The sequence below is a fragment of the Phocoena phocoena genome, chromosome 14, assembly GCF_963924675.1.
Source record: "Phocoena phocoena chromosome 14, mPhoPho1.1, whole genome shotgun sequence".
Classification (NCBI taxonomy): Eukaryota; Metazoa; Chordata; class Mammalia; order Artiodactyla; family Phocoenidae; genus Phocoena; species Phocoena phocoena.
The window spans coordinates 83,998,719-84,017,564 of NC_089232.1; the positions used below are offsets into that span (position 1 = coordinate 83,998,719).

The following is an 18,846-nucleotide window of genomic DNA, read 5'->3' on the forward strand; positions in this document are numbered from 1 at the left end:
GGTGTTACAATGGTGACTTTTCTATTTTCATCATTCCATCTACATTTATTAATTAGAATTCTTCTGTAAAGAAGAGTTCTCTCTCTCTGACTCTGTCTCTCTAAATATATACCTACATATAGATATATGTAGATATTCATTTTAGCACTTCCTTACTTTCTGGCATTACAAAATGCTTCAGGCTCAGGTTCATCTTATATTTTCCCTGCCTTATTTCCCTGATTATCAGCCCTGGAATCAATCAGTTTTCCAAGGAACCCTAGTTCCTGTTTTTCGAAAATGATATTTAGAAACCAGTAATCTAGGTGTTAGGTATGCTTATTGTTACTGGGATGTCACTGCTGTAGTGCTTCTCATTGGATAGATGTAGGAAATACATGTCTGTATATTAACTCTTGCATACACATACATCTATTCTGTATCTGTGTGTGTGTGTGTGTGTGTATATATATATATTTTTTTTTTAGATAGACTAGGTCGATAACCATGAACCCAATCCACTGTAGCCTTCCCCCTTTTCTTAATTTGTAACTCTCCTCTGACTGTGAGAAATCTGGCTGTCACTATCCACACTATATATTTACTTATTTGTTCACCTCTAGTATACAAATAGTTTCAGAATTTCTAATCCATACCGTGAGAGAAACAGATTTGCTACTAAATACATTGTTTGTGTACAGTTCTTTTCGTCTTTAGCATTATTACAGAATTCAGTCAAAATATTGCTTTCCAGAGTTACCTAGATCAGCTTCTAAGTAATTATGTGATTCGTTTGTAATATAATTAATTCATCCCAGTCTATATTCTGTCTTCCCCATATGCTAGTTGATTTTTAAAACATTTACTTACAATAAAATTCATTTCTCTGGTGTTCAGTTCTGTGGGTTTTGACAAGCGCATGATGTCACACGTCCACCGCCACAGCTCTGTACAGAGCAGCTGCATCATTTCAACAGTACCTCATGCTGCTGCTTCATAACCAGCCCCTCCACCCACTCCCCAACCCATGGCTACCACTGATCTGCTTTCCCTTTCTATAGTTTTGCCTTTTTCGGATTAGGGCAAATATTTGTCTTAAATCTCTTCTTTAGTGACAGTGAAACAGAATCAGAAGGATTAAGTGATTTATATTCTTGAACCCAAATTTGGATTGGTGCAAATACTGATTTAAAAAAAAAAGCAAACAAAACATTCACTTCTTAGTATAATTTGATTGCATTTGTCTCTTTCATTGAACTGCATTATAGTTAAAGAGAACATTGCCAAAACAAGAACACTACTCCTGTAGCTTAAAAAATAGAAAGTTACCATGCTGTTAATTCATACTTAATGACTTTGCCCACCCCTGGAAATCATGGTCTACAGATCATTGCCTTCTCATCCTCTCTTTTTTAGCAAGAGGTATGATAATGATCTGGAGTTTATAGGACGGGTTTAGATGCAGGAGTTGAATGGGGTTCCTGGAATCCCTCTCTGGAAAACGTCTAGACTCATACCAGGAGGAGAATATCTGGAGACATAGAATGTTTACTGAAGGAAAATATTTATAAAACCAAAATAAATCTTGGAAATTTGGAAAGAGTCCAACATGAATGTTCTCTATGTCAGTTTCCAAAATATAATAAAACTTCGGAGTAATCATTACTGGACTTAAGAGATTTGACTTTTTACACATACTATTGTGTATTTCTCTGGGGAGCTTAGGTATTTAAAACTACATAGTAGTGATTTCTTAAAACAATGGTTCTATAAAGAATAAAGCTTACAAAAGGAACTTCATTAATGCCATTTTTGTGCTTGGAGACAATCCAGTGTTTTGTTTCCCTCCCCCGCCCCACCTTTTTGTTTTCTTTAGGGAGGATGGACAGCTCTTATGTGGGCATGTTATAAAGGCCGTACTGAAGTGGTCGAGTTGCTTCTTTCTCATGGTGCCAATCCAAGTGTTACTGGTCTGGTAAGCGTTACAAAAAATCCATCTGTAATGTAAGTGGTAAGTTCTTTTAGGGAATACTTAAGGCTGGTTATGCTTTGGACTTCGTAGTGGATAAAAATGATCTAGATCTTACTAAAGATAATAATATGCAGGATGTGATTTCAAAACACAATGAGAATTTGTTTCTGAGGCTAAGCTTATTTCTCAGTTTTTATCAACAAAAAGGCAACTCTTAGAGTTTAAATGTTAATTATAACTATACAATATTTCAAAAGGAGATTTTGAAATCCTTAAGTCATCTTACCTGTTTTCTTTGTGTATGTATTCTTAATCTAAACTCTTTTAAAGAAAAGAGACATTTACCAAATATCCATGCCACTTTTCTGTATTCTTTTTTTTTTTTTTTTCTGGCCCTCTCCACTGCTAAAACCTTACTCCAAGTCACCTGTATTAGTTTTCTGTGGTTGCTGTAACATCACCACAAACTTGGTGGCTAAAAACAGCAGACTGTACATTCTTATAGGTGGTAATACATGCATTACTATTGTACTTTGCTTGAGACTTGATCTCAGACTGCAGATTAAGAAATTGTTTTATTGATGGGGGGATTCCTTTCACGATGTATATGTATGTCAGATCATTACGTGCACTTTAAATGTCTTACAATTTTATTTGTCAGTTATACCTCAGTACAGCTGAAAAAAAGGAAATGGTTTTATTCAAGTTAATGGACGGATTATAAAGAAAGGTTTTATATTCTTATTAGTCTTAACCTGTTGGTTAGATAATTACATTGTGTATTGAATCTATAAAAATAGATGTGTTCATAATATATATTTAAGGTTGAGTGCATCTCAGTTCCCAGTTATGTATTATGAGTATTACATGTGTTTTTAAAGTGGAGAATGGTCTGTAACTTGATTTTGTAAAATACTACTTTATATTGCTCCCTTTGTTGTTTCCTCTTCTTAGCAAATGTATGCTGTAAATATCCACCTAAAAGACTTTTTCTTTCCCTCCCTCCCTCCCTCCCTGTGTACCTACTCACCCACCTGCCTACCTCCCAGCAGTACAGTGTTTACCCAATCATCTGGGCAGCAGGGAGAGGCCATGCAGATATAGTGCAACTTTTACTGCAAAATGGTGCTAAAGTCAACTGCTCCGATAAGGTAGGTCAGCAGGATCTTTCCAGGTTCTAGTTCATATTATGTCCACTCAGTGTGTCTAACTTACAAGGATTTTCATATGATCTCATACGGTGGCTCTGACGTATCTTACGTTTATATTTATTAATACATTTTATAAAGACACACATCTCATAGGTGGGTTCCTCCTAGGTATTAAATACGTGCTAAGTGTCCTTCCATTGTCTTTTATATCACATTCATCATTCTCAGGAAAATAGATAGGGTTGATTCCCTATCTTCATTATTTACTGTTGTAGCTCTTCTTTCTACTGTGGATCCTGTCTGCCTTCTCTGTATTGTTGCCAGATGATCTTTTTTTTTTTTTTTGCAGTACGTGGGCCTCTCACTGTTGTGGCCTCTCGCGTTGCGGAGCACAGGCTCCGGATGTGCAGGCTCAGCGGCCATGGCTCACGGGCCCAGCCGCTGTGATCCTCCTGGACCGGGGCACGAACCTGTGTCCCCTGCATTGGCAGGCGGACTCTCAACCACTGAGCCACCAGGGAAGCCCCCAGATGATCTTTTAAAATTTAAGTCTTGTTCTTTCTCTCTCATATTTAAAATCCTAAAGACATCAATCCCTGTTATGATGTATAAAGATAATCCTTGCCTCCGTCTCTACCCTCTCTCCTGCTCTCTCTACCCCAAACTACCTTTGCTCAACTATCAAATGATGCAGGTTCCTGAGTCCATCTGTTTTTAACCCTCCACATCTTGCAGGTGCTCTTTCACAGTGTGGAGTGCCCTCTCATCCTCGTCTGCTTTAGCTTCTGTTCATCCTTCACACTCAGCTCATGTGCCATCAGCTCCAGAAAGCTCCCCAGGATTTTGTTCTATTCATTTTTTAAAATCCTTAAGACCCCAAATATTTGATAAATATTTATTTAATTATTTCATTCTTTCTTGCTTTTGGAGAGCTTTGATAGCTTCTGTGGTTTCAGGGCAAAGCCCAGACTTTTCAGTTGGACCCCAGTCTTTCTTCCCAGGTTCACTTCTTGCCATTCGTCTCCATATACACTAAGCTTTTGGATACAGAAGATTGTCTATCATTCTGTGAACTTTTTTCTTTATTTATTTACTTATTTACTTTTGGCTGCATTGGGTCTTTGTTGATGCGCGCGGGCTTTCTCTAGTGGCGGCGAGTGGGGGCTACTCTTCGTTGTGGTGCGTGGGCTTCTTATTATGGTGGCTTCTCTTGTTGCGGAGCACGGGCTCTAGGTGCGCGGGCTTCAGTAGTGTGGTACGCAGGCTCAGTAGTTGAGGCACTACTACTCAGTAGTTGTGGCTTGTGGACTCTAGAGCACAGGCTCACTAGTTGTGGCGCACGGGCTTAGTTGCTCCGCGGCATGTGGGATCTTCCTGGACCAGGGCTCGAACCCGTGTCCCCTGCATTGGCAGGCGGATTCATAACCACTGCACCACCAGGGAAGCCCCATTCTGTGAACTTTTATGAATTTCTATGAAGTGCGTGTCGTCGTTTATCCTATTCCCTCTGCTAGGAATGTTATGACCTCCTCTGCCTGATGAACTCCTATTTATTTTCTCAAGGCTCAGTTGAGGTGTTAGCTTCTCTGTTAAGTCTCCTTAACTTACCCAGTCAACTTAGATGCCCCTTCTTCTGTAGTCAATATTCACTGTCCAGACCTCCATCAGTGCACAAAAGTTGTTGGTCAAGGCTGTTATAAAAAGTAGGTATTCATTAAATGTTCATTTCAACCTGCGGTCTCCCATGTAGTTAAATGTCACTGTGAGTGTTCTTGTGTCTCTTCATTGTCTTATGAATCTCCCCAAAGATAAAGCATTGCTTTTATGCATGATTTACATTCTCTGATGTCTTTTGAATCACGTTCCAGCAGAAGGTGCTTTTGAGTGCAGTTTCTAGGCGGACATTTATTTTGTCAGGTACAGAGGTCGATCTGGGGTGGTGGTTAAGAGCACAGACTGAAGCCAGGCTTGTTGGGTTCATGGGTCTTGCTCCACCTCCTAGTAGCTTTGTGACTTCGAGCCTGTAATTAACTTCTCAGGGCCTTGTTTGCTCATCTGTTAAAATGTGATATTGTGGTTTGTACTTATTCTTCTGATAAGGATTACACACGTTAACTCGTGTAAACTATTTAGAACTGTATCTGGCACTTGGTTGTTACTATTTCAGACTGTTGGACTTTATATTTCACAAGATATGGGAAGCAAAGAAAGCTTGTTGGAAATTAGAGGCTGTATGACATTATGATGGAAAAATTGTCACTGATTGTAAAAGTTAAAGTTAATTAAAATATATTTCATGCAGTGGTTAATCATCTATTAAGGAGAAATAGTATGGGGAAAATATGATTTATCTAGGACTAAAATTATGATTGGTGTAAACCATAATCTAAAAATGCTCAACGTATGATTTTTATCAAAATTCATGGTGAGGGCTAGTTTCTTTTAATACACCTTAGGTAATAATTTTAAATTTATTATTTCTTTAATAGTATGGAACCACCCCGCTGGTTTGGGCTGCACGAAAGGGTCATTTGGAATGTGTAAAACATTTATTGGCTATGGGGGCTGATGTTGACCAAGAAGGAGCTGTAAGTATCTTTTCTATTTTAACTGCTGGTAGTAGAGAGATGTTTTTAGTTTTAAGAGAGAGAATACTTTTTCCTTAGTATATACCTAGAAAAATTTCCCTATAGTTTCTAAATGATACTTAGAAAAACAAACATCTTCTGTTATCCCGGTAAATATATTATATTATAGATATTATGTATTACAGATATGTGCTTTTAAGGATTTATTGCTAATGCACATAAATTTTGGGAGGCTAAAACTATATGGAATATCTTTTAGTAATCTTAGTATAAATTAAAATACTCCCCAAATCAAATTGTTTGAATTACTATTGTGGAAAGAGTTTCTATTTTGTTAAAATAACTTTTCTTTAAAATTCTAAAATACCATAATTTTTTGATATTTTAATCTGTGACTCGTTTTCTCCAATAGACAGATTTAAAAATATCAAAAATCAGTGGTCAAAACATATATAGCTTAAAAATTGGTTCAGTATATCTTACAGTCTAGCAGTTATGAATTCCTTATTGAGTACCCGCTGTCCACCCAGCCCTGTGCCAGACGTGCTGGGGATACTGGAGAAGCCTATCATATCGCTCTTCTCTTGAGCTTGTAAGAATATAGGTAAAGGAGACGACATTTATGCACAAGAAACAATACAGACTTCTGTTAACATAATTATTGTTATTATGTGAGATGGGTCATAAAGGATTCTGAGAAGAGTTGCTACCAAATCTCTGGCTGCAATGTAACAAAAGTGAATTCTAAATCATTAAAAGTGACTTCCTGGCATAATACCAACCATCTCCTCCTATTGTCCATGTTGACAGAAGCTACTAATTGATGACCTTCGAGGGGTACATAATATTTTAGTGGTGTGCGGAGATAGAGCTTGATTCTTACCCAGCCTTGGAAGTCATACCTTTCACTTGCCTCCTTTCTGGACAGTTTATCAAGTGGATGAGTGGCTTGTCTCTATGATTATTGACTGCTGAGGAATCTGGAAAGGCGGTATTATTTTAATATTGAGAGAATTATGGCTTAGTTCTGGGGGCTGATACAATAACTGAAATACTTCTATAAGGAAATTGCATGGTATCTCAAACTAGATCAAAATCCCAATAATAAGTTTTAATATTTATTTTGTAATGAGTCAGATTCTTCTATTATGTGATTTTGTTATAAATTAAATGTGCAGTTTTTAAAAGAACCACTAAAAATAAGACAGTTTTGAAAATGTGGTTTGTAGATCACTGTGGAAAACAGGAATATGTTATACTTTTATTGAAATATTCTATAGCTTATTAATTCATTGTTTTACTTCAGTTTTTCACACAGATTTTATTATAGACAATTCTTTGAAGTCTGATTGATTCTTACTTTGGATTATTTAACTTAGAATGTGTTTAATTTTGAATCATCCTGTCAGCTATTTTATATGTCAATACTTTAGTGAGAGGGTTTGTTCATTGTAAATGACTCCAATTTTGGATTATCATTTAAAGAATTGAATGTCGTAACAGTCCTATTGACCGAAGAGAATTAATGTATCTTCAAAAATGGAAAATATGCTTCTGGCCACTTTTGGTCTGTTTCTGGTTATTTATATTGGCATTTTATTATCAGAAATAACTGTTAATAATAGGCCACCTATTTGAAAACATCCGTTTTTTGACTATAGAATAAATTATATGTTTTCTGACAGTACTAATTCCTTGGGTGTTGTTTGATTTGTAGAATTCAATGACTGCACTTATTGTGGCAGTAAAAGGAGGCTACACACAGTCAGTAAAAGAAATTTTGAAGAGGAATCCAAATGTAAATTTAACCGATAAGGATGGAAATACAGCTTTGATGATTGCATCAAAGGAGGGACATACAGAAATTGTACAGGATCTACTTGATGCTGGAACATATGTGAACATACCTGATAGGGTAGGTTATCTATTTAGAATTTGTCTTTCAGTGGTGACATTGATGGAAGGTTACCTTAACTTCTCACCACCTTTCAAGATTCTTCCTGCATGACATACATTTAAGATGTTTTATTTCTGCCTTTAGAACTAATAAGTTAAAACTTTCCAATCTTTGTGAAGGGTGTTCTTTTAAATTTTTCAGAAATAATGCTGTTATTGAAAATGTGATCTTGAAACCATCCTAACTATAGGTGTTGTTCATGGCTGTTGTTATTCATTGTTCCAAGGCTTCAAGTCTCCCACCCTTACACCTAGAATTTTCAAATTGGTATCTCTTGCTCTCACCTCTTCTCGGAAGTCTACACTTGTCTGTCCAGCTCAACTTGAACTGTCCACTTGAATGTCTAATGGGCTTCTTAACTTACAGCAAAACAGGTGTCTTGTTTGTTTCATCCATCCCACACCTGCTTTTCCCTCAGTCTTCTCCCTCTCAGTAAGTGGTACCAGCATCTGTATATCCTGTTGTTAAAGCACCAAATCCTACACATTAGTCCTGATTTCTCAAGACTACCCAAGCCAAAGTAGCTACCCAGTCACTTTCTATCAAATCACTATATTTTATTTGCATTACATTTATCTGATTTCTTATTTGTGTTTATTGTATGTTGTCTGTTAGTCTCCTCTAGGCTATAAATTCTCTCAGAGCTGGGACCTTATCTTATTTCCTAGTGCCTAGAACAGTGCATGGCACATCGTAAGCAATGAAGTATTTATAACCTTTTATTAATTTACTAGTCTGAACCCACATTAATGCTAATATTCTCAACTAAAATGTGTCTGCCATGGGTTTATTTACACTTTTAATGTAGTAGTTAAGGTACTACATCATGGTGCTAGACTTAATAATCCTCGAGGACCTGCATCTTGATATAGAGCCCACTGGGGCCCACTTAGGATTGAGATGAGCTGTAGCTCATGGAATCACCCAACCCAAACTCATACAACTGACTTGTAATTTAGCAGTTAAAAAAAAGGCCATTTGAACTAGGGGTATTTGAGGTATTCAAAAGGTATTTGAACTAGGGGAAGATATAATTAATAATGATTATTGCTTGGTGGATATAATTTCAGGGCAGAGATGTCCCTATGAGGTAGTGAACTTCATCTAAGCCTTGTACTGGGGAGTGAGTCTTGTGCACTGTTGGCCTGTAATGCCAAATTGATAGAATATAGATGCTGTTCTGGGAACCAACCTTCTCCCTTAATTAAATGTGGTTATAAACCCACAGATGGCTCTAGCTTTATAACTCCTTTCTTTTTAGAATCCATGGCTTTTGTCATGTAGCATTATTCCAAGGGATTTGTATTATGTAATTTCCAGATGTTCATCTGGTTCATTGACAGCCACTGTGTCATTTTATTTAATTTACATCTGTAATGGGAGGTTGGTTACCTTCAAATAGAATGGCTTATTGTTCTGGGTGACTTATCTTTCTAAACTTTTGTCGTGGAATTTCAGGTATAAATGTTCTCATTTTGAGGTATAAAGTCTTCTGTCCCTTATTCTGAAGGCTGTTAATATCAGGTATTAATATTAGTTAACTTTCTGTTATTTAGAGATAATTTTTTCCAAGAAATTTTCAGAAAAAATCTGTTAAATTAATACATGACTAATTTTGACTTCAAAAAAGTGTTTTTTGTTCCATCATCAATTCACCTTGGGGTTTTTTTTTGTCTTTTTAGAGTGGAGATACTGTTTTAATTGGTGCTGTCAGAGGTGGCCATGTGGAAATTGTTCGAGCACTTCTTCAAAAATATGCTGATATAGACATTAGAGGACAGGTGTGTGTGATTACAGGGCTGTTGTTATCTTAGTATAATTGCTTGTATACGTTGGCTGATCATAATGTCATTCTTCCAGTTTTCCTATGGAGACAAACATATAAATCCTAGTACGTTTAATGGATGCCTGTATTATTAAGTTTCACTGCCATTATTATGAAATTTCTGTATTGATGTCAAGTTAGATTTAGATAGAAGTAAAGCATAAAGAAGTTCATGTTTTTCAAATACACCTCCCTTACTAATGTCTAAATATATTCAGTTCTGACATGAGTAGTTTATGATACCGAGGCAGTTGGTGGCACTTTGAGTGTATGGGACTTATTTTCTTTAGTATGTGTTTCCTCTGTTTTTTCTTCTTCATCCATGTATTGTTCTTCTATTCCTGTTTCATCTTTCTTCTCCTTTTCCCCCATTTGCTAGCCTTTCCCAGGACCACTTGGTAGTGCCTATGGATTTTGCTTAAGGCAGTCATAGCTCACAGAGCTGTAAAGGTTATTTATTTTAGGGAGAAGCTTCCCTAAAGTTGAGAATATATCCAATATGTCAAGAGCTTTAGATTAAAAAAAAACTGTACTGAACAGCCTGTTTTGTGGTTGGAGAGTCTACATTTCTGCTCAGTTTTTTTCCTTGTATTTAGCTTGTATCCAAATCCACTTTTGAATCAAACTGATAAATATTGTGCCAAATGCCATGAGGGTCTTAACATGGGTCCCTTGCCTGAAGAAACATGTGTTTTAGTTAGGAAGGTTTTAGTTTGTTTTGTTTATATTTATTCTTATGTTTTTATGTAAACATAAAAAGTGTTGCCACTTTTGGTATAAGATAGTATATGATTGCCTAGTGAAAGGTTCAAATGTAAGAGTCTTGAGGCGGGGAAAGTGGGCATTAAGGAGAGCTTTTAAGCGAAGGTAGAATTTGAGCTAAGTTTAAAAGGTGGGTTAGATAGGGAGAGAAAAGGAAGGCTCGGTAGTTCAGGCAAGGATAGTGGAATAATGGGATGAGAAAATTTAGTAAGAACGGAAAGTGAAAGACTGTATTCCTTAGTTGGTGAATAAATCAGCTTGTCAGCAGGATGGCGGGGAGGGTGGGATGGGAGATAGAGAAATAGAAAGGGATGTAGTGCCAGAGAGGCTGGAAACTAGTGTACAGTGTTGAGAAGGGAACCGCATTGGGGAAATCTTGGTGTCGGAAAATTAATGTGGCAGCGGCAGAGGGTCATTCACTGTCTTTTGGGATAAAATCGTATTTTCACTAAAAGTTGGTGACTGGATCACCTATTTAGACTCTTAACGATCTCCTTAGTGTCTGTCAATTTTGTTTTCCTATGTTTTAGTCAGTGTTTTTGTTCTCTACCTCTGCATTCAAAGTCCACATGGATCTGTTTTTGGTTTTTGAACTAGATAGGATTTTAAAGGATCTGATGAAGATCAGTATATAGGTGCAGTGTAGAGATTAAGAAAGCCAAACATGGTAAGAAACAATTCACTGTATGTTTGTGTAGTACACTCTTACGCATTATCTTTTGAAAAGATTGGGCAGATGAAAAGCCAAAAGCCAAAAGTCAGAATATTTATGTGACTTATTCACAGGATACAGAGCTCAGGTACTGATGACTTCCAACACAGTGCAGGGTCCTGAAACCTGTTTGCTTTCCAAAAGCATAGTTTCCCTTATCAACTATGTGGGGTTGCTGCTTTCTCAGTCAAGAAATATTAAGTTTTCTTAGGCTTCTTTCATAAAGAATTTCTCACAAGTAAATGCAAGATAGAATAAGGATTAATGTTATTTTCTACAATGCTGCTTCTTGGTAAGATATATTAATGCTTTAATAGAAATGTTAGTAATGTTTTATATTTACAAATAGAAGTTTTTAATATTATATCTTATATGAAGTGGTTGTTGATTTTTTTATTATGCAGGACAATAAAACTGCTTTGTATTGGGCTGTTGAGAAAGGAAATGCAACGATGGTGAGAGATATCTTACAGTGCAATCCTGACACTGAAATATGCACAAAGGTATAAATGACATTTCTGTTCTCTTAGCAATACCTAGTGCTGAATGTTAGTACTGCTTATTTTTTTCAATTTTTTACAGTTGTTTGATATTAGAATTATACTGATTTAACTGGAAATGTTCTGTGTTAAATTGAGGAGTAAGTTTATATCCTTTCAGGAGTTGTGTATTCACAGCAAAATGCAATGTGTAATTTATTTTAATTGTTATTTAATTTATTTTAATCAGAAAGTACAGTATCAGCTCTTCATAAATTGTGGACAGATCATTTCCCCAGAATTATTTTATGCTCCTGTTGTTGGGAATGCAGAACACATTTCCTTTTAAAATATCATTGTGTGTGGTTATTGGTTCCCCAAACCAACCACTTTTAGTCTATTTTACTCAAATCATGTGGAAAGTATAAAACTGTATAAGACTTTAGTGATTATATTTGGCTTTACATGTAATAGTTGTCCATGGGGAAAATATATTTGGAGTTCTGGATTGAAATGGCAGGAATGAATAAAGCAAACTTACGGAATCACCCGTAAGACAATCCTGTTTCATCCGTTAGAGATTTGGAGCAGCATCTTCTAAACCAGTGATGGTAACCTCAGTGCCCTGGGGCACAGCTTTTCCTGGGATACCTTCTGCTTTGCAGGTGGTGGCTCCTTGGAATCTTGTTTCTTTTTCTTTTAGACCTTTGTGTCAGCTACTGTGACCACACGTGGCTTCTGACCAGATTTTGCTTTTTCCTAATTCAGTGCTGAACTGTGGTCTCTTCTCATTTCTATTAATTTGATTTTGAAAGCAATTGTAAACTCTTTTAAGGTTTCCCAAAGGCATACTGCTTGTATCAGGTTGATTCCCTGTTGTACACAGGTCCTTCCTTAGATACACAGACGCGCTGGTGACAACATCTGACAGATCTAGACGCTGGCTTGTCTGGACATTGACAGGCTAGGTAGTGGGCTGCTTGGGTGAGGTGGTCAGAACGGGAAGCAGCCTCTGGAGGAGGTGGCGCAGGTGTCAGCGGTGGGCCTGGGGAAAGACAGTGGTGAGGGGCGGAAGCGGCTGATAAGTAGTGGGGCACATCTCTTGCTCTGCTGAGTGATATAAAAGTATTTTGATACAAGTGATTATGAAAGGAAAAGCACTTGTTAGTTTTTCCAACTATGTTTCCTTGAGAACATTTTCAATATAGACTGGTCAGATATTTGAATTCTTGACACGTGTATTTATGTGACTTTAAAGATTTAGGAGTAAAGGTATTAATCTGGCAAACTTTCTTATCTGTGCCCACAGGATGGTGAAACACCTCTTATAAAGGCTACCAAGATGAGAAATATAGAAGTAGTAGAGCTGCTGCTGGATAAAGGAGCTAAAGTATCTGCCGTAGATAAGGTAAGAACATCCGTGTAGAGAGCAGTTTTTTTTGAGGGCTATTGGTAGACTGACTGTATATCCAGTGGGTTTAATGGGGGTCTGATTTTATTTTGTGGAGGGAGAGATTACTTGCTGGGGCTATTTGTGTGGGATTTGGATGCTGTGAGATCTTGGCTGTTCTGAGAGCATGCTGAGGAGTGGGTGGGCTCGGTATGCAGCAAAGCAGCTGCTTCAGAGGTTCCCTCTATGGCTCAGATCAGTTATGGCAAGCTGCATTGACCACCATGCAAGGAGGATGTCATCAGGTGTGGAGCTTGTTCAGAGAAACAGGAAGAAAGAATCCAAAAGGGGCTGGAGAAGATAGACTCTCAAAGGAGACTGGCATTCACGTTCACCAGCAGGAGAGATGTTCTGCCATGTGTCCTTGCCTTAATCCTTTTAGAGGAATGTTCATATTTTCCATAATAAATTTAACTCTCAATTGCTTAATACTTCATATAGAATTGATTCCTGGTTTTAGTTTGTCTACATTTTAAGCAGGTTTCTTTCTCTACTTCAGATTGATTTCCTCACAGAAAAGAAGTGAATTGATTCCTGTATGAACTAAGAAATATAAATTTTTCCCTCTGAATATATAATATGATTTGGGCTCTCCTAATCCATAATAGATTGAAGTTTATCTTTTTATTATTCATGAGGCAATTAAACAAAAAACACAGAATTTATATATATTTGCCTTTTATTTTATCAAGAAACATTATTAAAAAAAACACAGAAAAGCCTCCTACCTATTATTACCATATTAATGTATTTATATATGGTATATATATTAATGTATATTAATACCATATTAATATAAAAGAAAGAAAATATAAAGAAAAATTTCCATCTTAAAAGTTAGGGCATAAAGTCAAAGAGAAGTTGTTGAAATTGAATATACTTAACTTTCGAGAAAACTTCTGTATTGCCTGTTTTTCTCATTCTGCTGTTGACTACTTTCTGGCACTGGTCCCCTAATTTGCAAAAGGGAGCCCCACTGGACTATGTGCCCTTTAAGGTTCCCTGTCTTGGACCCTGTTGTGTGTGCTTTGTCTTGAGTCAGCACATACTTGCTGAGAAGCACACATGGTATCTGGAATGTTCTTGGAGTGAATGTGCATTCGTTCACACATAACTTACAAAGGATGAATAAGGTGCTGTCCTGCTTGAATTTGGAATACAAACTTGTAAAAGTCTTGAACCTGGCTCTTCATAAAGGATTACATAAAAAAAATTTAAGAATAAAGATTAATGTTATTTTTACCTGGCCCATCACCAATCTCTGTTTATCTTCAGCATAAACAGGCAGGGTGTGTTGATGTCTTCTCTGCATTTTCAGAAATGTTGTGTCTGGCTGAAATGCCACTGATGATATTTCTTCCTTCTCACATGTTTGGGGATAAGAAATGGAGTTCAGGTGGAGAAATAAGATGATGAAATTCAGTTTAGATGTGGTTAGTTTGAAGGCTAAGACGTTCAGGAGGCCGTGACCGATAGGGCTTGAATTTGGGCAAGAAATCAAGGCTGGTGATAGGAATTTCACAGTTAGTTACCAAGAGATGAGAGCTGCATGGAAGTGACTAAGATCATCAGTTTGGAAGAAAGATGGAAGCTGAGGTCAGACTTTCCTTACAGCGTGTGTCACATTCTAGTTTGTTTTACGAATGTGCATGTTTATCCAGTCTCCTCCTGTTACATTGTAACTTAGTTAAGGCCATGGACTGTTTTGTCTATCATCTCCATATCCCCCAAATTATCCAGCTCAGTGCCTGGATAATATAGTGAGCTCGATATGTAGCTTTTCTGCCATATTTAGGATGTAGGAAGGGAATCTAGAAAAGGAAGAAGTAGACCTGAGGCAGAAGAGGAGATTCAAAATCACGATAAGGTTGTGCTATAGAAGCCACAGGAAGTGAGTGGGTGAGAACTGAGAATTTCATTTGTTAACTTGTGGGTCATTGTCTCTAAGAGAGATGTTTGTGAAGTAAAAAGTGGAGAACACCTTGCGGACTGAATTTGTTTTTTTTTTACGTATTAGTTTTCTTTCCTTAGTGTTGGATGTGAATACTAATATGATGGAGATTCTAATAAGGGAAGAAGGCAGGTTGATGTTAGGGAGCCGTGAAAGCTGAGGAGAACGAAAGAAGTTGTAGTAGCCAGAGAAGGATGGATTCAACATAGAGGACTCTGAGGAAGAGAATGTAGGGAACTAACATAATGGTGACAAAGGGCGTGAGGAAGGACGAGGTCGCTTTTGCTAGTGGAATATCAGCATGGATTGGGAAGCTGTCTAGACAAATGGAGACCACGTTGTGAAATAGAGTATAAATTAGTTGAGGAAGGTGGTTGACATCTGTGGACAGTAAGTATCTGGATGATAGATGGTTACTAACCTGTGATGGAGGTGGATCCAGGGCCTGGGAGGAGCCGCAAGGAAAAAGCCTGTTGCTTGTCCTCTTTCCTTCTAGAAGGCTGTGGGAGAAATAATACCTGAGAAAAGCTAGGGAAGGAACTAGAGAAAGAAATTGTGGGGAGGATACAGAGATAAAAATTCATATTGTTTATACATTCTATATGAAAAATATGAAAAGTTCGGATTTTCTGTTATTTTATAGAAGCATGAAAATTGTTACTCTGTATATACTATATGTAAGAAATGTGAAAGTTCAAGTTTCCTGCCACTATTTTACAGAAAGGAGACACTCCTTTGCATATTGCTATTCGTGGGAGGAGTCGGAAACTGGCAGAACTTCTTTTAAGAAATCCCAAAGATGGACGGTTACTTTATAGGCCCAACAAAGCAGGCGAGACTCCCTACAACATTGACTGTAGCCATCAGAAAAGTATTTTAACTCAAATATTTGGAGCCAGTAAGTATTGGGTTTTGTACCTAACTGGGCTTTTAAGAAATGAATGTCTATGAAAAAATTAAGAGACTTCCAGCAGTTTTGCATTTCTCACTTAACTGAAGATTATAAAAGTTAAGAAAGTTATTACTTTACTGTAGAAAAATAACTTTTCCCTGTCTAAAGCTGTTTTGCATTATATTGTAGCATTCACATTAAGTACATTCAGAGTCAACAATCGGCTTTTAAGACTTCTAGAAATCTAGCCTACTTTTCTAAAACTCTCTTCCCCCTGTTATTCTCTCAGGTATTCTTTGTGCTTTTATCAAAATGCACTCTGTTTTCCGAGTGTGGCTCTCTGCCTTTGCTTGTGCTGTGTCCTCTCCATCCCCATGAATGTTCTTGTTAAAATCATCTCTCTCCAAGGCTGGAGTCAGTTGTCTTGTTCTCAGTGACGTTTTAACTGATCTGCCTAACCAGATACAATTTTTGCCTCATTTGAATACTTAAGCATTTGTGTTTATATTTCCTTTTTCAATACTTATTACATATGGCCTTTTATTTTGTTTCTTTTAAAATTTTCTCCCTTATTTCTTTTAGAATTTTCTCCCTTCCAGATTCCAAGTTATTCAGGGCAGGGATTCTTTCTTCTTATCTTGTATCCTCCATAACATCTAGCACATAATGCCTTGAATGTTGTACTAAAATAGTTTTTGCTTGTAAAGGATGCACATGAGAATGTAATCATTCACATGTGGTCTTTTGAAATACGGAACAGTTTTCTACTAGAGTTAAAAAAGAGACATGTTAGTCCCAGAAACCAACAGCAGATAGTAGAGTCCTGCCACCTTCCAGTTTAGCTGTTTACTTACATAAGCAAGGATGATTCTGTTCAACATTATGAGTTGTATTTTAAAATATTTTTTTCTGTTGGTAATAATGCACACATTAAATTTTAAGAATTAAAACACGAATACAGTAGAAAGTGCAAATTTCCTATTGTCCTTTATCTCCTAATTTGTAATTGTTTGAATGACTTGCCAAGATTTTCTTTACATTTCTAAAAATGTTTTATACTATGTATATAGCCTTAAAAAACTTGAGATACCATAATATAAAAGTTTTAAATAATGAACTATACCATATTTTAATTGTTGCACAATCCTGCATTCTAAGTCCTAATAGTACATTCAGTTCTTTATTGGTGAATATTTGGTTTGTTTTGCTGTTAAAAGCTAGTGCTGAAGTGAACATCTTTTTTGTACGTATATCTGTTAACTCTTATTTTTAGGATTATTTTCTTGGAATAAACTCCCAGAAGTAGAATTGGCAAGTCAGTGGATGTTCAGTTTTGATAGACTTTCCAAAATGGTTGTAACAATTTCTCCTTCCTTAGACCATGTATGATAGTGCAGTGTCCTGCAACCTTGCTAAAACTGGATATTTCCAGCTTCCTTAAGCTTTCTAATCAGATCAATAAGAAAAAATTTCATTTTAATTTGCATTGTAAAATTATTAGTGAGATTGAGATCTTTTAATATGTTCATAGGCTATTTGCATTTTTGCTATTTTCCTCTTTGTAGCCTTTGCTGTCTTTTTTCTTGAGTTTTTAAAATTATTTAAAAATTGATTTTTGTGTCTTTAAGGATATTGATCCTGGATCCAGCCTATATATTGTATCTCTCTCCCGTGCTTATTCTTTGTTTATGGTGATGGGGTTTTTTAATTCCCCATCCAAAAGTTATATAAATTTGTAGTTTACTTGTTGGTCTTTTCCTGCAGTTCTGGCTTTAGTATTATATTGAGAAAGAAAGGCCTTTTCCACACAAAGATTTTTATAGTTTTTTCTCTTATATTTTCTTCTAGTGCTTTTATAGTTTTACTCTTTACATTTAATTTTTTAATGTTTCAGAAACTTATTTTTGTTAAAGTATGAGATGCAGAGTTTTAATTTTATTTAAAAAAATGGATGGCTTACTTCTCCCAATGCCACTTACTAATTCATCCTTTCCCCACTGATTTGAAATGCCACCTGTTAATATCCTGTGTGAGTTCTGTGATGTTGTAATTATTGTAGCTTTAGAATGTATTTTGATTCTTCTTCAAAGACAGCTACTTTTTGGTAGTCTTTAAATTATTTTTCATAGCTATTTTTACATGTTCTTCTTGCTTTTCAGCTTTTCAAAATACTCTCATGGAATATTATTATTGGAATTGCCTTAAAGTGGTAGATTAATTTGCTCTTTTTAAGTTATTGAACCTTTCTGTCTGGAACCATAGGTCTCTTTTTCTCTGGTTATCTATTATGATTTTCACTAACATAGCCTTCTTTATATAGGTATTATACATATTGAAATGATTCCGAAGGACTAGTTACTGTTTTAATCATTTTATCGATTGTAAAATCTACTTTACTCCACATTTTAGCATCCCTGAAGTTGGAATATGTCTTATAATTGATGGGTAGGAAAGCATCGTGTCATAATTTGGCAGCACTTTTTCTTTCTTAGTCGTACATAATAATGATGCATCTTATAATTAGTAGGTATCTTAAGTTTTATGAAATATGGTATTAACTTAAGCACCTCTGAACCTATTTTTACACAGGTCTAACCATTTAAAATAAGTGTTTTTCCTCAATTAAGTAAACAATTAATAAATGAAAATTGATGCTCCTTTTTAATAGTAATGTCTTTAATGTAAGGATATGATGTGTTTATAATTACAGGACACTTGTCTCCTACGGAAACAGATGGTGACATGCTTGGTTATGATTTGTATAGCAGTGCCCTGGCAGATATTCTCAGTGAACCTACCATGCAGCCGCCCATTTGTGTGGGGCTGTATGCACAGTGGGGAAGTGGGAAATCCTTCTTGCTCAAGAAACTAGAAGGTATGTTTGTAAAAAGTCTGCATATATAACAAAGTTTTCTCTTGTGTATTTTTGTTTTTTTAAGTAAAGAAGAATAGAGTTTTTTTTTTTAAACATCTTTATTGGAGTATAATTGCTTTACAATGGTGTGTTAGTTTCTGCTTTATAACAAAGTGAATCAGTTATACATATGTTATACATATACATATCAGTTATAAATATACATATCTCTTCCCTCTTGCGTCTCCCTCCCTCCCACCGTCCCTATCCCACC

General features: G+C 36.2%; 1 protein-coding gene across 6 annotated transcripts in view; it reads left to right on the forward strand.

Moving 5' to 3' along the window:
* The window catches only part of KIDINS220 (kinase D interacting substrate 220), an 87,272-nt gene that overhangs the window by 10,206 nt on the left and 58,220 nt on the right, over window positions 1-18,846 (forward strand). For 3 of the 6 annotated variants that reach the window (XM_065890728.1, XM_065890730.1, XM_065890732.1), the window contains exons 4-12: window positions 1,856-1,954; window positions 3,001-3,102; window positions 5,592-5,690; window positions 7,408-7,605; window positions 9,330-9,428; window positions 11,351-11,449; window positions 12,735-12,833; window positions 15,547-15,724; window positions 18,429-18,593. In XM_065890728.1, coding sequence (XP_065746800.1) covers window positions 1,856-1,954; window positions 3,001-3,102; window positions 5,592-5,690; window positions 7,408-7,605; window positions 9,330-9,428; window positions 11,351-11,449; window positions 12,735-12,833; window positions 15,547-15,724; window positions 18,429-18,593 — 1,138 coding nt within the window. The remainder of the gene's footprint in view (window positions 1-1,855; window positions 1,955-3,000; window positions 3,103-5,591; window positions 5,691-7,407; window positions 7,606-9,329; window positions 9,429-11,350; window positions 11,450-12,734; window positions 12,834-15,546; window positions 15,725-18,428; window positions 18,594-18,846) is intronic. The other 3 variants (XM_065890729.1, XM_065890731.1, XM_065890733.1) reach the window with 1 other exon arrangement.